General features: G+C 40.0%; 1 protein-coding gene across 3 annotated transcripts in view; it reads right to left on the bottom strand.

The window, feature by feature from the left end:
- The window catches only part of PPP2R5E (protein phosphatase 2 regulatory subunit B'epsilon), a 149,288-nt gene extending 123,389 nt beyond the window's left edge, over positions 1-25,899 (bottom strand). For 2 of the 3 annotated variants that reach the window (XM_061156920.1, XM_061156922.1), the window contains exons 1-2: positions 25,465-25,899; positions 23,090-23,253 (exon numbers count right to left, since the gene is read on the bottom strand). In XM_061156920.1, coding sequence (XP_061012903.1) covers positions 23,090-23,246 — 157 coding nt within the window. In that variant the 5' untranslated portion in view covers positions 23,247-23,253; positions 25,465-25,899. The remainder of the gene's footprint in view (positions 1-23,089; positions 23,254-25,464) is intronic. The other variant, XM_061156921.1, reaches the window with a different exon arrangement.
- Positions 25,900-26,863: the final 964 nt, after the last annotated feature.

Below are 26,863 nucleotides of genomic sequence, written 5' to 3'. Positions count from 1 at the left end.
AGGAGAAGATGTTTCCACAAAGGATTACCTGAATGGATAGAAGGAAGGAAGGTGAAGCAGTGAAATCTCCCGTCTCAGCTTTTCCTTTTCCACACTTCATTTTAAACTTGAAGATTGTGATTACAATCAAATACAAGTCAGTCCATACCTGCACATTTTCAGGTCTTCATAAATGAAGAACACTCTATATAAAAATCAATGATATTTTCAAATCAAAGCTTTCTGGAAATTTATGAGTCCTCGGGTTTTTTAGGTCAGCCTTCAAATTCTGAGTCAAATAACTCTCACAAAGACTTTGCTGCTTACCATTCTTAGCTTATTCTGCAGCCCTGTTGTGAATGGTAAATATTTCCATTACTGCTACTCGCACAGCTCATTATGTTTCAGTTATATATTAGTGTATCATACGCACTATAATTTAAGAATCATATAATTGTCTTTATTTTTAAGTATTCTGTGATTCAGAGGTTTCACTAAGCCAGATGCCCTTCCTCCTACTCAGCCCCATCCCATCTCATTATTCCAAATTAGAGGTTTGACTCTATGTTACAAACAAATACCTGCAGATGGTAAACTCCTGTGGACCAAAAGAACTCAGATTCAAAGCCTAGAGGTGGCTATAGGAAAGCCATTTGAGAGACAAATTACACTTGAAGGATAGGAACACTATGCCTGGGTCAGCTAAAGTGCAGGGGAAGTACGGCTCAGTAGGACCTGAATTTGGTACACAGGCCTAACAAAACGGGGCTTGGGGACTGAAGGAATTTCCAGCGTACAAGAAGAAGGGATTACCTGGACAAGGAAATGGCAACCCACTCCAATATTCTTGCCTGAGAAATCCCATGGACTGGGGAGGCCGGGCCCCGGGGTCACAAAGAGTTGGACATGACTGAGCACACACACATCGCTCTCTATACATTTCTACTGGACTTTACAGATTCCTCAAACTCCTTAGGTCCAAAGCAGAATACAACTCTCCCCAAACCTCTTGTTTTGTATCCCTCCCGGCTTGGGACTTTGGAATTACCCTAGACTTTTTTCTCATTCTCTGCATCCTGGCAGTCTTCAAGACCTGTTTATGTCTCTTGCGAAGAATTTATGGGCCCTGTTTCATTCTCCTGCTTGATTTACTTAATAAAAATATCATGTTGTTGATTTTTTGCCATTTTATTTTCCAGGTTTAAATGTACTGTTTGCAGAGGTAGTACTTTCTTTAGACAATATGAACATATAAAGAAGGTAATCATTTATCCCACCAGCAAATGATAGTTTACATTATTTTAATGTATTACTTGTATTTGAAAAAACAACAGCTTATATATTCTTGGGAACAAAAGTATGGAACTGCTATTTCTTGCTTTGTTTTGTCACTTAAGTAGGAGCATTTTTCTTGTCATTAACAATTCTCAGGAAGTACTGTCATTCTCTGTGAGGTGCTCTTAAGTTTCTGACAAATAACTCTGACAATTATCTTTGGGGAAAAAAAAGGTAGTAACACCACAACAGCTGAACCTCCCTGTTTAGCCTAGAGAGTTTGCTGTTTGCCACCTTCTGCAAAAAAAAAAATGAATGAATGAATATTTATGCATTTACATAAGCCATCAGGATAAAAGAGAATGATTATCTTCCTGAGTCCATACAGGTATTTATAAAGAAATATGATCCAAAAATCATTATATTTAGATTGTTTAAAAAAATTTTTAAGGGAAACTGAATGACTACTTCATTAAATATCATTACACTGGTCCAGCTGAGCATCAGGCAAGGGGAGGAGAGAGGCTGCTTCCAGCCCAGAAACAACGGGACACAGAGACATAGCTCTAGTGAACGGCCATCAACAAGGCCCAGTGATGAAGATCACTTACTGGCCACTTCACTGAGGCTCAGGGAGCATACACCCTGCTCCAGGCACTGTTCCAGTCTTTGGGAACAAACACTCATTCTCGGCCCTCAAGGAGTTTACATTCTACCTGGAGGAGACAGGAAATAAACACGTGTCAGGTAATGATAAGACCTAGGGAGTAAAATAATACCAGCTAGAGACTGGCAGGAAAGAATACTATTTTATATGGGGATATCAGTGAAGGCCTCTCTGCAAGAGGGCAGAAACAGAGATCTAACAGAAGCGGGGAGCTGTGCAGAAAATCTGGCAGAGAAAGGGCAAAGATAAAGCCCTGAGGCAGGAACAAGATGAGCGTGTCTGAGAAACAGCCAGGAGGGCAGCGGAGCTGGACAGGGTGAGTGAGAAGAGCGGGGTGAGATGAGGTCAGAGAAAGGGCCACACCGTGCAGTCTTACAGCCACAGGAGGGAGTTTAAAGCTTATTCTCAAAGAGATGAGAAGTGGGTAGAAGGTTTTATACATGATTTGATTCTTATTTTGAAAAGTCTGCTCTGGCTGTTGTGTAGAATACAGGGGCAAGGGTGGAAGCAAGGGACCTGTTAGGAGACAGAAGGTTGATGGTGGTCTGGACTTGGAGGTAGGACCAGAAGTGGTGGAAGATTCCACATGTATTTCAAAAGAGAGACAATATCCACTGAACCAAGACCTGAAGTCCTCAGAATATCTTTCGCAGACTGCAAAAATAGCCACAAATTCTTTTCCTCCTTGTATTCACGATGCTGCAGTACAATTTTAGAGCTCCTCCCACAAAGGGGTGGAGTCTTTCTCCACCCTTAGGATTTCATCTTGTTTGTAACTTGTTTTAACCAATAAGATAACAGCAAAAATTATGCAAGAGATTTGAAAAGTACTGAAGCATTAATGATTGCCCTCTCTCACTGCTTCACAGCACCCCACAATCCACCACATAAAGAAAACCAGGCTAACCTGCTACATGGTGAGAGTCAACACAGCCCAGACACCCCTGCAGCCACAGCCAGTCAACCGCCAGCCAATGATCAGACATGTCAATGACACTATTATGCACCAGTAGACTGCAGGTGCAAGAGTGAGCCCAGCAGAGGCCAGGACCATCATGTAGCTGAACCCAACCCCAGCTGCCAAACCACAGAATGGTGAGCTAACTAAATGGCTGCTTTAAGCCACCAAGTTTTGGAATCATTTGTTAAACAGCAAAAGCTAATTGAATACCTTTTGATCCCCCAAACAGAAAGCAAACCACTAAGCTCTCCTGGTTTCTCTAATGGCACTACACAAAAAGTTTCGATTGTAAAGTAAATTGATACGAAATGGGTATGATGTTGATGAGTGATAAGCTGATTAAAAAGGAGAGAGCACAAGTCACAAATTACTGTGTAGCTCATTAAAGTGTGGTGTATGAGAGCCAGGGAGCTGAGTTCTTTGTGAAATAAAATCACCAAGATAAGCATCTCAGAAAACTGTGAGAATAAAAGATTTCACACCGATAGACTTTTTCTTTGCAATGTCCTACACACCATTTCTGAAAACTACAAAGTACTTTACCTCCCTTCTAAACATTAAAAATGATACTTTTTCAAGGTTGTCTAGACAGATGAGTAATTAAAACTCTTTCCTTATAGAAAAGAAATCAATTATATTAAAGAGATCACAACCTGAGATCACGCTTCCTTGACTGATACAGACAGATGGGTAGATAGAAGGCAGAAGGATAGAAGGACAGACATACATACATACAAATAATACTTCCACTACTAACTGCTATATTACACTATATGGATAAGCTCCTATACATGTTTTCTCATGTTACAACTAACTATATAAAGGCTTAATCTAATGATCACCAATGTTAAATGGATCATTTTATTCCCACATGCTTACTTTCTTTCACTAGTTTGACAATGTCAAGGTAGAAAGTGAAACCCTCTTATTTCCCCAAAGATAATCACTGTTAACAATCCACACTGCCTCACAAAATATTTTTTTAAAAATCTGGAAGCCTAAGGATTTAATGGGAGGGGGCAAATTACCTTTTTTGGAACTGAAACAGAAACTGTTTGGATGGTTAAAGGAAAGCACTTGCCAGAGTTTATGGGCTTAGTTTATATTTGACGTTTGGAAATGTGTCTCTGGGAAGAAAGGAAATTCCTGGGGACAGATGCTGATTACCTCTGTTTCTGAAGCTACGTTCACCAAAGAAAGACCTCCCAGGGTCACAGGCTGGTCTATTCAAAATATACATTGAATCTCCTTTCAAGTATAAAGAACAAGGACAGACAGACTGAGTCATCAAAGTATACACAGAAAAATGAAGAGCCCAGAAAATAAAGTTTCTAGTAAAAGAAAATGTTCCCAAATACTGTATAGATTTTCAAAACTATGAACCACTCAGTGTGCCTCTCATGTTACTCAAAAATTTAGCAAGCCACATCAAATCCTTTCACCTCTTAATTATACTCCCTAATGAAGGGATAGAAACATGGAAAACCTAAAATTCACTTCTTCCTGAGTTATTAAAAAATATACTGATGGTAGGGCATGGGAGGCAGGGAGTAGAAGTAGGGAGGGCTTCCTGCAATAACCAACAGAAACTTTTCCTTTTTAATTACGTTAGCTTAAGGCTAGAATTAAAATAAGCTTTTTAGATTTCCTGAACACACACCAATCAAACGACAGACTGGGTGAAGAAAAAAAGTCCATTTAAGAGAAAAAAGAAACTACACAGAGGACCAGAGTAGTAACTTTTACAGCACTTCTTCTCATTAGTCACAAATGAGCCAGAATCAGCGCATCTGAGATGACATAAATACCTACAAGAAATGTGGGACCAAAGCGAAAGAAAAGACGAGAATATATACACTCTCTCCTGCAGCACGCTCTTTCACTCATACATCCCCCACATATCCACCCAAAGGAGACTATACAAATGTGACACTTTTCAGGCCCTAGGTGCTAACCCAGTGGAAACTTCTCTATGGTGTATTTTAAGGAGAGCAGTAAAGTGCCAGGTTAGTGTCAACAGCAATTACTGTGAACCAGCAAGTCTGTTTGGTCTACACTTAAGATGTGACAGGAAACTGAGGAGGTTTTATTGTCAAGAAGGTACTAAAATTCTTTTAATGTTTGCATACTCTCTCTGCTTTGCAAAGATGTTTAAATAAATAGTACCCAATGAAGATCCCACAAAATTTTGATATCTGAACCATCAACATATTCATTCACTCTATAAGCACTCGTGCTATGTCTCCAACACACCAGACACAGACAGCTCTAAATCACAGCTGAAGAGACTGAAGATAAAGCCAGAAGAGGAAGGCTTTCAAAGCACTTGGCAACTTTTGATAATCCTTTCAGAGACTGTGCTCTATCCAAAGCAGCACCTTTTCACCTAACCAGGGCAAGCATAGTCATAAACATCTGTCTTTAAAGCAATGTTCAGTTTATTAAACAACTGTTACATAAAAGTCTCTTCATTTAAAATATATATGTACATTTGTTTAAAAGAATATTTAAGATACAAATCAGAAAAGAAAAAGGAATGAGTCAGCACTGCTTCACATACATAAAGAATTCCTTTCCTATCTGAAGGATAGCTTCAACTCAACAGGTACTCAACCAACAGGGACAATGTGAAGGGACACTATCCTAGACAGTGGGAATATAATCATCAATGGACATGGTCCCTGACCCCAAAGATGGAAATACCATGACAAGGGTCAATCAGCAAGTGTCTGCCATGCGTGAGGTACTGGTCGAGACATATCATAGACATGGCCGCTCAAGCTAATCCTGCAAGGCAGATATTATCAACACTTAACAAATGAGTACGCTGAGGCTCTGAGAAGGTTATGTGTCCAAAGTCACCCAGTTTGCAAGGAAAACTGGCTAGAATTCCAAGACATTGGGCTGACTGGCTCACAAACCTAGCCTCTACCTGTAACCCTACCTTGCTGGCTATGCAACATCTTCATGTCTTAATCATCAGTCTCCCTAGCTTCCCATGCTACCTGTGTATTTATGACCCAGTCACAGCTAGTTCTATATGGCCTGAAGTAAACTCACCTGAAAGACCAAAAAAAAAAAAAACTAAGCAAGATATACAGAGTTGGGAAAATAAATGTCAAAAATCTGTCTTAAATATTTTTTTCTAAACAGATGGCAGGGGAAAAAGTCTAGGAACCGTCTCTTGCTTCAACAAAGCTGAAGTCAAACAGTATAGTATACACCTAAAGTGCCTTGCCTTGACTGAAGCTTTCATTTCTCCGAGTTTGAGTCTTCACTTTAAATCTTTAAGATAAAAAGTAAAAATTCAAGGTAGAACAGAATCATCAGCATCTACCAGTTCAAGGAGACAGGTCACTCGGAAGAGAGAGTTCTTTTCTGAATGCATTCCAATTCGACTCCACTCACTGAACTTTGAACTGCCAGTAATTTCTTGGAGCCTTGGTTTCCCTCCTTATATACCTACCTCAGTGTATATACATGCCGTTTTCATGAATGCTTTCAATTCACAGTCACTTATTTGAATTCATTATTTCTCAACAGAAACTGAAGACGTATCAATGGGAAAACTCATTATCGTGAGACAAGTATGAGAAACAAGCACTCAGGACATTGTAACCATAGCTTCCCATGGGAAAGAAAAAGGGAAAAAAAACCTTCTAGGTTTCTGTTAGTCGCTAAGTCAGGTCTGACTATGACCCCATTGTAGCCCGCCAGGCTCCTCTGTCCAGGGAAGTCTCCAGGCAAGAATCCTGAAGTAGGTAGCCATTTCCTTCTCCAGGGGATCTTCCCACTCAGGGACCAAACCCACGTCTCCTGCATGGCAGGCAAATTCTTTACCATCTGATGAGAAAAGAGTGGTCTGATATTGTAGTAACCATAACTTCCCATAGGAAAGAAAAAGGGAAAAAAAAAACTTTCTAGGTTTAGGCCTGAAGAAAAACTAAATACAGGTTCACTGCTAATCAAAATTATACACACATAACAAATTCATAATCTCAGTTCATAAAAACAGCTTTAGGTAAAAACTCACAGATGAAGGAAAATTTCTAACACACCTGAAATTCATACTCTAAACCACCTGCTCCAAAGATACTTTTGCAAAACTCCTAGCAAATTCTTTAGATTTTGGGGGTTGCTTTGGTTTTTTACGATTTTCCAATGTTCCCACTAAATGAAAGATGTTAGGCTGATAACTCTTTCCAATCTGTCCAGGTAGCATCCACCAACGTCTTCAGCAACCACCTACGGTCCCTCCTGATGTTTCACATGACAATGTTCAGTGTCATCACACACATGCAACTCCCCAAGCCTCCCTCCCCTCAAAGCACCGACACAACAGCTGGGGAAGAGAGGTGAGCACAATGCTTCAGCATCCATCATAACATGATGCAGCTCACTCTTGGCTAGACTAGTCCTTGGCTTCAGTAATCTTCTTTTTTTTACAGCTTCCAAATATTTCTTCATTCAAAAACTCATTTTAAATGTTCTCTAAAGTTCATTAGTAAATGTAATACATAGTGATACACTGTTTTGCTTAAACAATTTTGTCTATGTATAGACCAAATAGATTTCAAAAAAACAAAACACCCACTTCCTAAACATGGTATACAAAAATAGATCATCTTCACAGGATTCACTTGAAACCCAAGCCTTAAGATACAATTCAGTGCTATTTATAAATAAATGATAATAACAGTAACAACAATGACAAAGCTAGCTAACATTTATATAATACTTGGCATGAGCTGGGCCCTGCTCCGAGCATTAGCCCTCATTCAACACTCAAAACCATCCTGTGAAGAAGTTCTTGATCTCTCATCTTGTCCACATGAGTCAAGCAAAACATTACAACTATCTCACCAAGCAGGGCAAATAACTACACAATTATCCTTGTATTTATGGAGAAATGAGTATCAATTATTAACTATGATGCTCTGATGTGAAGAAATTATTCCCTTAAGAGACAGTACAGAATAAAAAGGGGGTATCTTTCTAGCCAGGAAATATATGAAGGTAAAGTGTTACTTTAACAACTAAAAGAAAATTTCCCAGTAAGTAAAACTGCAAAGAAATATAATTTCACCAAGAGCATGCTATTAAATATAGATTTGCACTTAGAGGAGTGTACATTGATTCTAAAATCATTCTGAAATTCATTAACCACTGATGTACAAGAGTGGTCCTTTAAGCTCGGACTGTCAAAAATTCCAAACTCTACAGTTCTTTCATTTATTCTGTTGTACACTCCCACAAGTCAGAGTCTGAGACATCACGAACTATCACAAATCCAGTTTTGCTTCAAGCACTGGTACTGAAAAGCACTCACTCCACTCAATTTTCACCACCCACAGAACGCAGCACAGATAACACCCAATAATTTAAATCATAATAGCTAGGGAAAATTTAAAATTAGCAAGTGATAAAGAGGTGGATTCAATTTTTAACTTCATTCAATTTGTCAAATTTAAAATACTTTCCATTATTTGTTTTTCCCAATCTTCACAGTAACATAATGCTTACCAGTGTTAATTGCTTTGCCTAACTGTGGTTTACTGTTGCTTACATTCTCATTTAATGAGCTTCAAGTGGTGCTGTCAGTAAATCTAGCTCTAATCTTTCTAAACCTTTCTTCTATTAATGAATTAAGTCTACTGTATTATGTCCACCACTATTCCAAGCAGCAGTTCACAAAAGAGTGAACTAAAACATGAAAACTTAAGACCATGCACTTTAATAACACAGTGCCATCTATAGAGCATGTAGTTGGACCTACAAGTGGACTTTATTTAGTTTTAAAAGGACTTTTTTCCATTTTGTACATTTCATGTTTATAGTCTGAAAGTAAATTGGTAAAAATTTAAAAAGCAAGTAATGATTAAGTGATTTGTTTTCAAAGAAACTTCAGTGTCAGAAAATGACAAGGATGATGTTACCATGACAAGAAAAAAACTTTTTAAAATTCCAACTCCAATAATAAGACTACCTCAAAATAATCACAATGCTATTAATCATCACATATAACAAAAAAAAATTTTAAAGCATAACACAAGACTATTTAAACATGAAGGCCTTCCGTGGTAGTCCAGTGGTTAAGAATCTGCCTGCCAGTTCAGGGCACACGGGTTCGAACCCTGGCCCGCGAAGATCCCCACATGCTGCAAGGCAACTAACCCCACAAGCCGCAACTACTGAATGTGTGCGCTCCGGAGCTCAAGCACCACAACTAGAGTTCGTGGGCTGCAACAAAAGACCCCCTATGACACAACCACGACCCGATACAGCCAAACAAACAAATGACTTATTTTTTAAGGGAATATGTAAACGTGAGGGGGAAATACGCCTCGTGACTGGCTGAGCAGGAAGTTTATTTCTGGGTGATGTATATACTCTATCGTTGTATATTTATGGCTATGTCCAAATACCCCTGGGCTTCCCTGAGGGTTCAATAGTAAAGAACCTGCCTGCCATTGCAGGAAACACCCTGGGTTAGGAAGATCCCCTGGAGAAGGAAATGTCCTGGGAAATCCCATGGACAGAGGAACCTGGCAGGCTATTGTCCATGGGGTCGCAGAACTAAACAACAACAGACAACAAATACCCTGAGGATCAAGGACAAACTTTAACCGAGCCTGAATTATTTGGCCCAACAACCTGAAGAGCTCCATCGGTCTCTGACCTCCAGCTACAATGGCCTTTTGAAAAGAAGCACCTCCTCAGTCTTCTTGTTTTGCTCATCACCATGTTCCCAAAACAGTGCCTGGTACATCACACCACAAAGTAGAAATCTGATGAATGAATGAAGGAACAAATGAACAAAATGAATTAAAGAGCCCACAAAAAAACTTCAAAAATGAGAATTTAAGTCCCTTGGATGTGACTGATTTAACCAGGTCAAATGCAGACTCTTTTCATAGGTATTTGCTTCATATACATATTGAAAAATACCTGCACACAATTTTTTTCATTCAGATCTCACCGAAATTCAAGAGCAGGAGTACAGGGCCTACCACTCGTAAGCCAAGGGTATTTAAAGTATATACCATTTCTAGAACATGCCACTAAACCAGAAATGCCTAAATATATTCCACCATTAGCTGAAATTCCTTTTACAATGTTGTTATAAGTCTAAACACAATAAAATATAGCTCTATTCAAAATCTTTAGGAAATAACTAAGTTTAGGTAGTAAAGCACAAGCTTTTCTCAAAAGCCAAAGGTTACGCCAAGATTTCTCATACCTGAAAAGTTATAGATAGATCTCCTCCAAGATCCAGTCACATCCCAGACTGAAGTGACTGAGTTTTAGAACTTCATCTTAACTGTTATTGATTGAAACATCTTTAAGCTCTCTTAAAGAAAAGATAAGTCACTCAGTTGTGTCCAACTCTTTGTGACCCCATGGACTGTAGCCTGCCAGGCTCCTTCATCCATTGAATTCTCCAGACAAGAATACTGGAGTGGGTTGCCATTTCCTTCTCCACTGGATCATCCTGACCCAGGGGTCAAACCCGGGTCTCCCACACTGCAGGCAAACTCTTTCACCATCTGAGCCACCAGGGAATCCTTTCTTAAAGTGAGATGTATTTTATTTCTAAATCACTGTTGTTGTTGCTGTTATTTCAGTCCCTAAGTCGGACTCGACTCTTTGGGACCCCAGGAACCACAGCCCACCAGGATCCTCTGTCCATGGAATTTCCCCGGCAACAACACTAGTGAAGTGAAAGGCACTCAGTCGTGTCCAACTCTTTGCAACCCCATGGATTATACAGTCCATGGAATTCTCCAGGCCAGAATACTGAAGTGAGTAACCTTTCCCTTCTCCAGGGATCTTCCCAACCCAGGGATGGAACCCAGGTCTCCTATATTGCAGGCAGATTCTTTACCAGCTGAGCCACAGGGAAGCCCAAGAATACTCGAGTGGGTAGCCTATCCCTTCTCCAGGGTATCTTCCCGACACAGGAATTGAACCAGGGTCTCCTGCATTGCAGATGGATTCTTTACCAACTGAGCTATGAGGGAAGCCCTAGAATAATTTGTCATTTCCTTCTCCAGGAATCTTCCCCACCCAGGAATCAAACCCACGTTTCCTGCATTGCAGGCAGAGTCTTTATTTCTGAGTCACCAGGAAAGCCCTTCTAAATCATTGCTGCTGCTGCTGCTGCTGCTAAGTCGCTTCAGTCATGTCCGACTCTGTGAGACCCCATAGAAGGCAGCCCACCAGGCTCCCCCGTCCCTGGGATTCTCCAGGCAAGAATACTGAAGTGGGTTGCCATTTCCTCCTCCAATGCATGAAAGTGAAAAGTGAAAGTGAAGTCACTCAGTCGTGTCCAACTCGTAGCGACCCCATGGACTGTAGCCCACCAGGCTCCTCCGTCCATGGGATTTTCCAGGCAAGAGTACTGGAGTGGGGTGCCATTGCCTTCTCCATCTAAATCACTAGGTACCATTAAAAATACCAGTTGGCTCTATCATGTGTAGATGTAGCTGAAGAGGCAAACATAAATGGACGCATGGAAGACAGGTGGAACGGAGAGTGCTGAAACTTCCTTTTACTTTTGGAAAGTCCCTTGTATCAATGTGCTTTCAAGTCATTTTGACTTTTGCTCACAAATTAAGGAAAAACACCAGTCCTTCTGATTCATCACTGTAACTTTCTGAAAACTTAATTTGATGAGTCAAAAGGTTGAAACAGCCTTCTGACCCTTAAAAGCATCATTTTTGCTACAAATGTCCTTGAATTCAAAATACTCATTCAAAAAAAGTGTTACAAGTTTACAATGTGGAAGGCACAGTGTGGCTATGATTTCCAATTCTAATGTAAGAATACACCCAGAGCTCCTTGAGAGCCTGAAACCACTCTGAACTCTCACCGCATACCCTTATAAGGTATGTCTAAGGTGCAACCCCTCAATGGAGGGGGTCTTCTGGGCATGTTTCGATGAAAGGCTAATTCTAAAGCCTGTATCTCTCCTGTCAAAAGATAGCACTTTTCCTGAAATGGTAGCAAGTCCCAATTTTCTCCAAGTTCTTTTTCATGCTTTAATGTTTTACTCTGAACCATGTTCCAGACACTGACAACTACAAATTAATTACATTAAGACGTAACCTCACCTTAAGATGAAAGTCTTTTGACTTGTGGACACAGCTGGGGAGGGAAGGGGGGACAAATTCAAAGAGCAGCATTGAAACATATATATTACCATATATAAAATACATAGCCAGTGGGAATTTGCTGTATGGTGCAGGGAACTCAACCCAGTGGTCTGTGACAACCTAGAGAAGTGGGATGGGGTGGGAGGGAGGTTCAAAAGGGAGTGGACATGTGTGTGTCTATGGCTGACTCTTGATGAAAGTGAGAGTGAAAGAGTTGGCTTAAAGCTCAACATTCAGAAAACTAAGATCATGGCATCTGGTCCCATCACTTCATGGCAAATAGATGGGGAAACAGTGGAAATAGAGGCTGACTTTATTTTTTGGGGCTCCAAAATCACTGCAGATGGTGATTGCAGCCATGAAATTAAAAGACGCTTACTCCTTGGAAGGAAAGTTATGACCAACCTAGATAGCATATTAAAAAGCAGAGACATTACTTTGCCAACAAAGGTCCATCTAGTCAAGGCTATGGTTTTTCCAGTGGTCATATATGGATGTGAGAGTTGGACTGTGAAGAAAGCGGAGTGCCAAAGAATGGATGCTTTTGAACTGTGGTGTTGGCAAGACTCAAGAGTCCCTTGGACTGCAAGGGGATCCAACCAGTCCATCCTAAAGGAGATCAGTCCTGGGTATTCATTGGAAGGACTGATGTTGAAGCTGAAACTCCAATACTTTGGCCACCTGATGCGCAGAGTTGACTCATTGGAAAAGACCCTGATGCTGGGAGGGATTGGGGGCAGGAGGAGAAGGGGACGACAGAGGGTGAGATGGTTGGATGGCATCACCGATGCAATGGACATGAGTTTCAGTAAACTCCAGGAGTTAGTGATGGACAGGGAGGCCTGGCGTGCTGCGGTTCATGGGGTTGCAAAGAGTCGGACACAACTGAGCGACTGAACTGAACTGAACTGAACTGATGGCTGATTCACACTGACACATGGCAAAAACCAATACAACATTGTTCAGCAATTATCCTCCAGTTAAAAATAAATAAATTTTTTTGAAAAGACAAAAAGTCTTTCATGGTGCCTACATAAATCGATGGAATTTTGCCAGACCTCTTCCTTCACAACACTGTGTACTCTGAAACATGATGCAGGCCCACAGGAGTGACTCAAAGAAAGATCAATGGCAACCAGAAAGCAAGCGAAGGGCTATTTATTAAGCCACCAACCACACATTAGCAGTTTACCCACACGATCTCATTCCTCACAAACACCTTGGGACGTATGAGTCCCCCTTTATGAAAGTGGAAACCAAAGCTCCAAAGAGGTTAAATACCTGATCTCAATTCATAAAGCTAAATATCACCCAGGCTTGAACCCAGACCCTTTCCTACAATATGCTAGTTCCCAAAGATGAGAAGATGAATGGTAAAAAAAAAAAAAAAAAAAACACTGCCAGGGACTTCCCTGGTAGTCCAGAGGTTAAGACTCCATCCTTCCACTGCAGCGGGTGCAGGTTCAATCCTGGTCAGGGAACTAAGATCCCACATGCCACTGTGCAGCCAGAGAAAGAAACAAGGGGGAAAAAAAAAAAAAAAAACCACCATGGCAAGAATGCTACCTGTTTATCAACTATCTGGACTTTATGGCGACCGGGACAACAGGGATCCAAGGGAGGCATCTTCCCTCTCCCGCCTCTGTGAGGTGCCAACTACCCTTTCTGTCTGCCTCTCGGTGGCACGGCCTGGGCCTTTCCAAGGAGCTGAGTCTGGGAGGCCTGTGACTCTCCCTCAACTCTTCCCCATCACCACAGTGCTACTGCCAGCCTGGCGGCTCCCTGCTCTTCTATTCTCTGCCTCTCTTTCTCATCACCTCATCTGCTCACAATTTTCAGGGTTGTTACAAGAGGTAGTAAGATGATTCACCTAGGAAGTCATCTTAGCATAGCATGAGCAAGAAAGTTGTTAGGTCCAGTGCCCACCTGTGTTCATCCACCACTAATGCATATAATGCAGAAGGCCTTGGCTTTGAAACCAGATGGGCCTGGGGTCCCAACTCAGGCTCTCTCTACCCTCTATCAACAGCAAACATCCCATGCTCTTTGTGTTGTTGAGAAGTGTCACTGCAACACCATGTGGTACATCGCCCGGCATAGGGCAGAACCAAGAGATGGTGCTTCTCTTCTGCTTCAGTGGTTACTAAATCATTTCTTCACCAGCAAAGACAACCTGAGCTTCTCCACCCGACTTCTTCCTGGTCTACAGCTGTTCCAGAGAAAATGCTGTTTACAGGCACTCTCAATTTTACCAATGGTAGTTACATGCATTCAGCTTAATTTTTCAAAAGATACTGATCAAAAATTTTCCAGCCAACCACACTGGAGTCACGTAGCAACATCTACCTTCAAACACCTTTTAAAATTCTGTTTGATACCAAAAAGAATTAAAAATCAGAAGACATATGCAGGAGAAATCTCTTGACATGAGATCTCCTTTCTATAGAAAGGGGTCACATGGCAAATTCTCTCTCTCTCTGCTTTGAGCAAATGGACACCCATCACCCAAGGCAATGGTTGCTAGCCTTTGGGAGAAACTCCTTTGAGAATCTGATGAACACTCTAAACCTTGTGCCCAGAAAAATGTCAATCTGCACAGAGACACAAAATACTGCCTGGAATTTCACGAGGGTTCAGAGCCCTCTGAAACCTACCCATCAACAGCAAAGAGCCCTCAACAAGGAACCATCTACGATATTCAAACTGGCAAAATCGTCCATTTAGATTTTGTTTCTTTAAAGTGCAATAAACTCAAAGGCCTAGACAAAAACCTCAAGAAGATAAAGAAGTTTTCACATTCAACTCTCCACATCTGGGTTCCGTGTCAACTCTTTCTGGCTCAAAATAAAATGCTATAAATTTAACAAGGCTCAAAACCTGAAAAGAAGGTTCTCTCTTTGAAGCAAAACATCAAAATAAAGAGATGCCCAAGGCTAGTGAATGTGCTGGGAGGGCGGGCAAGGGAAAAAGAGGTTAAAATACAAAGTATTAAGAACATCTACACACTGTGTTTTTCAGTATCATCCTTTTTAATTTTCTATGTCTGTGTATGTTCTCAACGTGCATTACATATTTACATAACAGCACATGTATATATAATATATAAACAGAAATACATGTTATTTTTACTGACAGGAGTAAGCAATCACAAAAAAAAGTTTGTAAATCCTGTCCTACTAGACAACTTCCAAAATTAGTTTACCTAACAATAGTTTCTCCTGGGTAACTCTCCACAAATGGAATTTCCCTTGAAAATAATCACATTAGCCATCTTTCTTACTCCTGAAATGAGAAGTTGGTTTCAAACTGACTCAACAATAAAGCTGAGATTGTTCCACAAGAACCAGTTCCCTCTTTTGCTTTTAAAGTCTAATTCTCACAGCTCCACTCACTCCGTATTTTTCTACCTAAGTGGAAATAATCCATGTAATGAATTAAAGAAATAAAAGATCAACTGAAAACACTGGTGAGCATTTTCCACCACGCAGTTCTTACCATAATTGTGACAGTTAAACTCTTCAACTCCTACAATGTCCCCAGCACTGAGCTAAATGTTTTACCTGCCTGATGGTACTTAATCTGACTCTCTTAGGGGGGTTCTAATACACTCCCCATTTTGAAGATATAAAGCCAATGCTCAGAAGTCACACGGCTGTGAATGGACCTGGAACTCAAACCTACATGTGTGTGACCCCAGAGACCATTCTTACCTCAGGGAGGGTACGTGCCTCCCTCAAGTAATATATGATACATATATTAGGTATATACTGTTATATATTAGGTAACAATAATAATATACAGTTAACATAAGCATAAGTTCTTTTATACATAATTGTACTATAATATAAAAATAAGATGCCTGGTTTTTTAAATAAAATCTCATAATACCAAAGGTAGAAAAGTATTTTTAAGTGGCAAAAGAGAATGTCACTGGAAAACAAATCAAAGAATTACTTTAGTTAGCCTTTATGGAATATCGAGAAACTTTACTGTTCTTTTTCAAGTGCTACAAAATCTAATTAATATTAAGAATTAACATTATCATAAAATAAATGTTTTAAAGATGAGAAAATCTGACCATAAAACACTGCTCTGAAAGTTCATTATAAATCAGATATTCTCTCAAACTATATTAAGAAAGAATGTCTGATGATCTGATCAGCCCATAATTCAGTCCCCAAACACCAGCAGAAAAAAGAAATTTCCTTGTACTTAACATCTTAACTTGTGCAAAATCAAAGTGATGAATCCCCTAAGTAAAAGGAATGACTCTTAGTGTACCATACCTATAATCCCCTCTATTCTTTCTCCACAAGATACCACTTCTGTTTTTAGCTTGAAACACGGAGAATTACACAGAACATAAACCCATTCTTAGCATTTTAAGTGAACACTTAGCAATCCTTTAAAACTGATAAATCTTCATTAAACAAGTTTACCATTTTGTGTAAATTGCTAGTTAAAATCTGCATGGCCTGGATTTGAGGGGAAGAATTTTAGTATTTAGAAAGGAAAAACAAATGTCTATACTGCTGTTACTAATAACCTCAATGTTGTGATCTAACAATGTTCATTCATTCGCTAATACTTATTGAATATCAACTATGTATGAGGCACAGGTCTAGACCCTAGAGATAAGTGACACAAGGTATTCACAACAAAGATTACATTCTCATGGGGGATGAGAAACAGGTAACATACAAGTGAACAAAGATAAAATAATTTCAGACTATAAATACGATGCCAAAAAAACAATAAAATGATAGAAATGTCAAAGAAGATCATTTTTTAAAGTGATGCAGGATGGTCCATAAGAGGGTCCTATTTGAGCTGAAATTTGAAGAATGATACAAAAAGAAAGTTCTAAGTAGAAAAGGACCACCTCACCTTATGAGAGGTTTTATTTCGCAATTTAATTAATTTTTATGTCTTGGATGGGTTGTATCCTGGAGAGACCCACTTTATGATGAATTCTGTTTAAAGCTTACAATATTTACTGATAAGTATTCAACGCATCTGTGCACACACAAAGCTAACCTGATACACAGGAAAAACAATAATAATAATAATTTCCCAATCTTTTAGTCTAAGCCAGAAGCTCTTAACTCTGGGGAAAGAGCAGTAATGATTATGCTAAATCCTTGAGAATCTGATGAAAGCAATGAACTCTGTCCTCCCCCTTCCCCCCCAAAAAATGCACATACACTGAAACTTTACATAAAATTTTAGGAGGTTCTTAGAACCCTGAAGCTCATCTATAACACATACACACTATCCCCAACCAGAAATCCATGATAAGAATTAAGCAGTAATTATCATACTCAGATGAGATGGATATGAATGCAAGCTGCCACACTACTTTTAAATGATTCACAAATCAGGAATGCTTACTCTCAATTTATTTTGGCCCACATAAGACTCTGTACAGGAATTTTCTCTATGCTACAGGAACAAACTATTAGGATAGATACAGATATAGTTAGATATATCTAGATATATAGATACACACACACACACACAATTTATATATATACATGTATGAAGAAGGATAGATAAATTCCCACCTAAAAGTGAATGAAATACCTCTTCACTACAACTACTGTAATCTTTCACACATGATAACACCATAATCTGAGATTTGGTTTTGTACAAAATCTTGTAATTTCTTCCCCCAAGGAAAAATATTACCACATTGCTTCAAAGGCTGCAAAGCTGAACATTAACACCTATCAACTTACAGATGTTCTTCTGGTTCAAAAGCAAAGCTTATGATTTTTTTTTTTCAAACCATTCACACATAACACACACACACACACACACACACACACACTACAATTTAGTTGCCTAAGGAATATACATCAATTACAAATTACAAAACAGAAACAGACTCACAGACATAGAAGAAAAACTCATGGTTACCAAAGGGGGAAAAGGGAAGGGGGTAATAAATTAGAGGAGTTTGGGGTTAGCAGATTTAAACTACTATAAAACAGGGAAATAACAAGGCCCTACAGGGAATTATATTTAATATCTTGTAATAAACCATAATGGAAAAGAAAATAAAGAATATACATCACTAATCTAAGGTACAAACTAGATCACTAGATCAATGGTTCTTAACCTTTTTTGATTCCAATATCCCTTCAAGAATTTGAAAAATGCTATAGAATTCTCCCATTTAAAAAAAAAATGGACATATGCATACAAAATGTGCATATAATTTCAGTCTGCTCAGGGCATTTCAAATTAAATCAAGGGTTTAAAAATACCTATACCTACAAAACAAGTATATTATGGCTGCATGTTTCTGGGAAGGGGAACTAATTAGGAAAACCAACTTGGAAGGAAGACTTTTCATTACATATCCTTTTGTATTTTTCAAATTGGAACCACGTAACTCTATTATCTATTCAAAACACTAGTAAATTAAAAATAAAAAAGCATTACACTCAAATATGTGGCAGGATACCAATGCAGAAGGTAAAAAAATCTCCAAATAAAGATATTTAAAATAACTAGTCTACTAAATTCAACATATTTACACACTGTTTCTTCATATTTGGGGGTTGAAAGAGGTTCAAGACCACAAAACTATGCTCTTGTTTCCTAATTTTCAGAGAAATTTCCAGTTTCAACTTTTTGCTGCAAAAATATAAAAGGTCAAATAATAATTTCATATTATTCATGTTCTAACTTCTGAAACCTCAGTTAAATGACACTAGTCAGTAATGCATTGGATTTGGTAATGCCGTATCTCTTTGATTTTTATTATCATTCCCATATGATAGATATGGAAACCAAGCTTTCTGAAGTTAACTCACTTGCCCTGGGCAACAAAGCTAGAAGTTAGCTAGAACTCTTGCAGGAAACAAAGCCTCTGTACCTCCTCCCATGCAACACTGCAGAGTAACCTCCATGGAAGAAGGTGAACACTAAAATCAAGGATACTATTTCTCAGGCGATCATTCTCATCATAAATGCAGTTTAGAGACCTAGTCCATTATAAAAACTGGGAATTCCATCTGCATTTTCCTATACACTACCCAAACCAGATACAAATGAAAGAGAGGAATTATCCCATCTAACAATTTCAAAAGCACAAAAACTAGTTTTAACTTGAAATTATTTAAGTCCTTACAAACTGTCACCCTATAAAATAAAAATTTTATGCTGAATCATAAGCTTAAAGTTAAAAAAAAAAAAACAGAGAATTAGTGTCACAGAAATGTTACCCATGTAAAGGTTTCAATATCAAGAGGCAAAGAGTTTCTTTCTGCTGAACAGTACCTCCAGGCATCCAAGTTTTTGGAATGCTTGATACCGACTGTTCAAACTATAAGCAAAATGTCTCAGAAATGTATGATGAATTGTGAGCCTAGCAACAATGATGCCACTTTCATTATAATCACATTTTCAAAGAGGTGGTAGTTTTCAAAAACATCTCCCTCAAATCTAAATTTATATAATCGTTTAAAGTTAAAAAGAGAAAGAAATAAGGAGTGGGTAGAGAACATAAACCACCTAAGCAGATAATAGCTCCTAGAAGTTATTATTATTATTGTAATTATTATTCATGGGTGTGTGTGTGTATCTGCCTAAGTGTTTATCTCATTCTAGGTCCTTGTCAAAGTCTGCTTCATGTCCCGCTATGCAGGCACCCAGGAAGCATCAAAGTCTTTACTTTCTTCTGAAGCTCGTAAGGCACGCAACCTCTACTGAATTTCCCTTATCAGGAAAATGAGGGAAAGTCCTTCAGGCTTAAAAACTTTAGGACCTTCTGAAAACACTTGCAGAAGTACTTCATGGAGAAAATTCAGATGTCTGTATGTCAAGGTCTATCCTGCAATTTCACAATTGCAGGAAAAGCCAGGTCACTCTAATATATTAACACAGACAGAACTACATGCCGGTGCTGCTTTCTGCAGAAAATAAAATCACTGATACAAATTTCAAAACCCCACCTATTAGAAAAAGAGCAAAAGAGATGAAACTTTCCTTTCGCTTTTTTACAGTTCTGCAAGTAAAGAGACTTTTAAAATGCTAAGCAATAATGGTAGTGTTACTTAAAGTCAGTCAAATACTATGACGTCTACAATAAAAATTTTTATAAGGCAAACACACAAAATAAGTCATCATTAATGAATACCTAATTTTTGAGCTTTCAAAAATTACATATTAAAAATGTTATTACATAATTACTATGTTTATACAATTTCCATTTTCAAACTCCCCTAAAATTAAAGACCTTAAGGACATGTTTTTACTTTATTCTTTAAAGCAACTCCCAAAATTCAACTGCACTTTATACTGCACCCCCAAATAAAATTAACTCAAGCCTTCCAAGTTAGTCAAAACAATTCTATAGAAAATTAAATCAGTAACTAGCCTTTGGCATGCATATATAATTTATTCTGGTTTTTCCTAAGGAAATGGCAAAAAAAAGAAAAGAAATTCGTCTTACATTTTCATTATGTTCATAAACCACTTCCTAAAGTTGTAAGGCACACAAACAAAAGTCAATCCATTGTAAGAACAACAAATGTCATTCAACAAACTCTCTACATTCACTATAATCATCAAGAACATACACACATTTCTATAGTCTGTACATGACTATACTTCTTTGTTATTCTAAGGATATGGAAATCTAACTTATGGAATGCTTCCTAAATATTTTCCCAAAACGTGCTTATTACACAAGAATCACTTTTAGTCTGTCTGGAATTAAGCTTGTAGATGTATCTAGTATTATATGATCTTGTTGCTCTCCAATGCTCCTATGCTGGCAAAATATACAAGTTCACAAAAATCTTGGAAATTTTTCAGTACTACCCGACTACATTTAAAATATGAGAAAAAGAAATACAAATAGCCAATAAACACATGAAAAGATGCTCAGTGTCACTAATCATTAGGGAAATAAAAGCCACAATGAACTACCACTTCATGCACATTATGACTCTTATTATCAAAAAAAGAAAAGAACAAGTGTCAATGAGAATGTGTAGAAATTGGAAGAAGCCTTGGGCATTGCTGGTAGAAATGTAAAATGGTGCAGCTGCTGTGGGAAATAGCATGGCAATTACTCAAAAAATTAAACATATGACCTAGTAATTCCACTTCTGGGTATATACCCAAAAGAAGTGAAAGCAGGGACTCAAGAGGATATTTACACACCCATGTTCATAGCAGCATTATTCTCAATAACCAAAAGGTGGACAAACAGTAAGTTTTGTGTGCGTGACTCTGTGTGTGTGTGTGTGTGTGTGTGTGTGTGTGTGTGTGTGTGATGGAATATTAATCAACCTTTAAAAAGGAAAGAAATTCTGACACGTGCTACAAGAAGGATGAATCTTCAGGACATTACACTAAGCAAGATAAGCCAACCACAAGAGAGACAAATATTGTAGGATTCCACTTATACAAGATATCTAGAGTATTCAAATTCATAGACAGAAAGTAGAATGATGGCTGCAAAGAGGTCAGGGGCAGAGGTAATGGGGAGGTAGTATTTATTTAATGGATACAGGATTTCAGTTGGGGAAAGATGAAAAAGTCCTAGAGATATGAGACGGTAATGGATGCCTTCACAATGCAAAGGTAAATGCCATGCTTAATGCATACTTAAAAATAGGTTAAATGATCAATATTATGTTATATATATTTTACTACATTTTTTTAAATAAGGTAAGAAACAACAAAGTATTGAAACATGTTGAAACGTGCCAAGTTTGCCCCATGCATGCCTCTTTCACTACTCACAAAACCAACATCATGGCTCTGAGTGGTCAGTTAGATTCCAATTTAAATATTTACCATGGATCCCAAGAAATTAATATAACAAAGTTTAAACCTGTTCTAAGAAAGTTTAAACTGCTTCCTCAGAATAAAGTCCTCTGCCAGACAGAGATGATAGTAGTTATCATCAGTCCATTTCAGATTAAATAAATTAGTAAAGAACCCAATATACCTCCCAACTTTGTAGTTCAAGCATGGTTACTTTTATCCCTAGCAAGTTTTCCTTTCATTTTTCTTTCAAAATCTCATAGACTACTTTCATTTTTACCAGCAAAATCTTTAGTCAAAAATTTTCTCCACCAAACTCATATGAGATCATCTTCATTAACTGTAGATATATCATCTCTACAGTAATCAATATTCATTTCATGTCCACCAACTTCAAGTTTATACTGGGAAAAACATAAGCATAAATTCATATGGGAAAAACAGAAGCTTGAAATATCCTCCGCTACATTTTCTAGTCACACTCCAGCTTTTCTTATACCTTTCTTATATTACCTTTGTAACAATTTCACAAATCATTATAGAAATAAATGTTCACTAACTAGCAACCAAGTTTTTTATTTCCTTTGAGCTTAAAAGAAACCAAGTTTTTTTTATTCCTTTGAGAATAAAGTCTAATTTAGAAAAAAACAGTTCTCATAAGAACTTATCCATAATTAATTCCACAAACAAGAATGATCATCAAATCCATTTCCTGTTTGTACTATCTGAAAACAAGAATGCGTGTAATCAATTACTGACCATTTTTTCTCAATTTTAAAAAATGAATTATTTCGAGTATCCTTTTCTATATGTAAGTTCATGGTACCATATCCTCTACTACTTCCTGTGATTAAGATTGTATAGGTGTCATTGCATACAATGTATACATCTAAATCTCAACAGAAGAAAAAATGAAAAACACAGACCCAGACATCTTAGTGTATGTGCTGCCGAAGCAAGCACCAGACCCAGACATCTTAAAATTTCTGTGGTATTCAGTTTTTCTACTTATCAATGTGAGAGATACTCCTGATAATAAGTTTTTTTCATCTGTCCATGGCTATTTAGGTTCAATTGAGCCCTCTAAAAGTGGGAGTGGGTATACCTGGTCACAGACCAGTAACTTGTCTAAAACATGTCTGAAAAGTCTCCCATTCCTTCAACTTGCAACAAAGAATTTTAACAAATATGGTACAAAAAGAAAATTATATACAGATATAAAAAGATCAACTGAAAAGGAATCCATCACCTGGTCATGAGCCTTACCTTTTAGCAGCGGCAGAGGTGTTAACTCAATAGGCTTGCCTTGAGACCTAAACTGTGAGGAACTTTGCGACCTCTTCTGTCTGGCTTTTCTGACGGACTTCCGAGAAAATCCGTCTACTTTATCCACTGATGGAGGAGTAGTTGGTGCTGAGGACATATCCCTACTGAAGAGAAAGAAGTATCATCCACACACCCCCAAGGTGGAAGCAAACAAGTGAGTTACACAAATTCTAAAATTCCCACACACTTTTTTTGAAAATGGGAATATCGGGAAAAGAAAGCAAATAAAATCAATTAACAGTTCTATGTTCAATGGGAAAGCAGAAAAACTTGGTGGAAAATAGAATATAAGTACTACATAAACAATATTGTAATGCTAATGCCTTGTGCTGCTTCTACGATATGCAGTAAAGATGTTCGTTTATACCTGAAAAAACTCTTCTAAGCCATGTATGCGTTTTTTAACTGCACAGCTCTTCTCATCTTGAGATCCTAAATTAATTTTGGAGCTATTCTGCAACTGGAAAACTTCCATCGATACATTTTCCCAAGATATTTAATATTATGAATGGGCTCTGGGGTTGAAATCCTTATGGTACTTCAAGAATCTACACCAATGGATCACAGCAAGGTGAAATTTACAAATTCTGAACTACCAAGGCATGACTTTTTAATGCAATGTGCTAGCTAAGATAAACGACACCATACCACCAATGACAGGCTAGATTACTTTAAACAGAACACATAAAGGGCATAATTAAAATCATTTCAAAGAAGTCTTCTTTTTGAATGAAGCCATCTGATGTTACTAAAGCTTAAAAACTATGATGAAATCATGCAGCAAAATTAATGCAAAAACCTAAATTCACAGACTACTTAGGCAACAAAGTTGAGTTCCCTTGAAGTTCATCATCAAATATTAATTTTCATTCGGTAAACTAATGGAACAGAACAGTTCCTTGAGATTTTTTTAACCTTCTCAAATTATTAAAATGAAGGCTACTTCCTAAAAGTAACAAGCATTAAGCTCAGTTTCATTCACCAATTTAAACAGATGCCCTCATTTCCATGGCACCGAGGCTCCACCATGCCCCATGCAGAATGAATGGCAGTCCTGAATAGAAATAAGGCACATAGTGGAAATGCTGAAATGCAATCACTCACCTGTCATCCCTACATAACACGAGCGGTTTTTAACCTCTAAATAAAAGAGTAAGGGAGTTTCTTCCTGAACGTGTGAGAATAAAAAGTTACCTGGATTAGCTGGATTCTGACAGAGCAAAAATAACAAAAACAGAAACCAAGAACAAAAAAAACCTTATACTGCTGAGGTTTGGGATGCTGAAGTCCCCTTTGGCTCTCTTTTTTTAAAAAAAATTTTTTAGCAATCTACCTAATTTAGCCTCAAATACAATGTGATAGATAACTGCAAAGCATGAATGACTGTAGGAGAAGTAAGATCACTTAGAATTAAATTTTCATAATGACTGCATCTACAACAAGCTCCACATCACATCTGTATGTTGTAAATTTAGGGGCAGTTTTTCCAATCTGGTATGTGAGTTATTTAGATTACATGTAACCCTCACAACACAAAATTTCCGTAAATCCTGTCCCTCCATCACTCGTTTTGTCTCCCCTTTATTCTTCACGTCTCATCTTAGAGATAAGTTACCGGTAGCAAAAAAAAAAAAAAAAAAATTTTTTTTTTTAATCACTTGACCCTTATGCCCGCGGCCCAGGATAAACGTCAAGGATCTCAACCCTAAAGCGCTGCAGAACTGAACGTGCAGTAGCAGCGGGTCGGTGCAAAGCCCGGGGAAACAGGTTTCGCCCCGGACTAGGGCGCCCAAGCTTTATCATCCTCTGAGCAGCGGGCACGGGGCATTTCCAAGGCTCAGGATAATCCAAAGTGGGTGCTGGGGTGGAGGAGAAAGACAGACAAGAGGTTGGTCTGTAGGGATGCTCACATACTCCCTTTGCTCCCACCCACCCCATCCCCCCACCACCCCAAGCCCTGGAGAAGCTAAGCTGCTACAGAATCCTTCTCACTACACCAATCCCCCTTTCCTCCCCCCTCCGCCGCCGTCAGTGGATAAAGGGGGACAAGAATACGCCTCCAGTGCCGGAAGGTGGAGAAAAAGGGGGGGAGGGGGCAAACAGAACGAGAGACAACATCAGAAGCAATTGCAGGTAAATCAGACAAGTGGGACCGGCGCTCCCTTTCCCGCACCTCATCCCACCGCACCCCTCGCCAGCTCGGGCCAGGCCTTTCCCGAGGCCGGTGCCCTGCGGGTTCTCCAGGAGGACGGGGAAGAGGCAAGCAAGGAGAAAAGGAAAGCAGACAATCCGCGGAGCTGGAGGGACGAAGTTACCTTGAAGCTTCTGGAGAAGAATCCAAAGATGATCTGTGGTTTCGGAGGGGCGGGAGACGGGAGAGAGGGCCGCAGCGGGGGCGGGTGGCGGGACTGGGACGTGCAGGGGGAGGTCCGGACAGCGGCAGGGAGCCCGGGGCGACGGCTGTCCGGCGCGGCGTCCCTCCGGTTCCGCGGCGGCGGCGCCTCTAGGCCTCACAGCCGGACCTGAACCTCAGCGCTCCGGCGGCGGCGGCGGCGGCGGCGGCGGCCTCACGATCCTCCCCCGCGGGCCCGTCCCATCAAATCGGCACCGACCCCGTTGCGGCTCCGCCGGTGGCTCCTCGCTCACATTCCCGGCGGGCGGCGCCTCTGCTCGTTGCCTCGGACCCGGCGGCAGAAGCGACGACGAGGGGAGGGGGGAAGGGAGGGAGGAAAACTGAAGCCGCAGCGGCAACAGGAGAAGGAAGGAGAAAGAGGAGGAGTCGCTGGGGCTGGAGCCGCCACTGCCAGAGCCGCCGTTCGGTACCCGCGGTGGGTCCCCGTCAATGCCCCTTTCTCTCTCCTATTGTCAATATCACCGGGCGGCTGAGTCCATGGCACACGCGCAACCGAACCTTCTCGCCAGCAGCGCCCGCCTCCGGCGCCCACTCACTGGAGACTTCAAACGGGAAGCGAGGCCTCATTGGTCGGCGTTCGCCTTCACTCCCCTGTCAGCAAGTTCGGCTGAGAGCCGATCGCGGATTGGCGGCGGGGGGGCGGAGAAACAGGAGGGTGGGAAGAGAGGAAACCGAGGATTGGACTGAGGCGAGAGGAACCCGGATGCAGCCGCGTTCTCAGGCCGCGCGGCCGCCGCTTCCGCCAAGCGGTAGGGTAGGCTGAGGAAGAGAACTGCTTCAGCGACGAGGCCTAACTGGAGCTGCTAAAGCTCAGGAGGTGTGCAGCTGACATAAATACGAAGGGTTTCCGTGCAGTGCGGAACCTCTGGGCGGTTGTCGTCTGCAACTTGAGGATTCCGAGGGCAAGGGTCGGGTAATACGGCCCTCGATTCCGCCCCTTTCAGCCGCGAGACTGGACCGTCTGGGCTCGAATAGTCCACTCGCTACGGGAACCAGCGCCGCTGCTCGTGTAAATGGGGCCCTCGCGCCTCGCGGCCGTAAACCCCCAGCAGTCGCTCACCGCTCCACCTTGTGGGAGGCCTGGCACCGAAATCCGAACCCCTGGGGCCCGGCCAAGGGTTGGATATCGCTTCGAATTCTCTCTCGTCCTCGTCTCCTTTTTCCTGAACCTCTGTTTTGAATGCCAGCTCCCTGGAGCTGCTGCAAGCCTGGTTGGGGCCAGGTCGGTGTGGCGGGCGCAGGTGGGAACGCTGTCTCTAAGCCCCGAGATCATTTACCGAGAACAGCCGCTTGGGCTCACC

The sequence above is a fragment of the Dama dama genome, chromosome 12, assembly GCF_033118175.1.
Source record: "Dama dama isolate Ldn47 chromosome 12, ASM3311817v1, whole genome shotgun sequence".
Taxonomy (NCBI): Eukaryota; Metazoa; Chordata; class Mammalia; order Artiodactyla; family Cervidae; genus Dama; species Dama dama.
The sequence above is the reverse complement of the archived record's forward strand: the minus strand, read 5'-3'. Positions and strand labels throughout refer to the sequence as shown.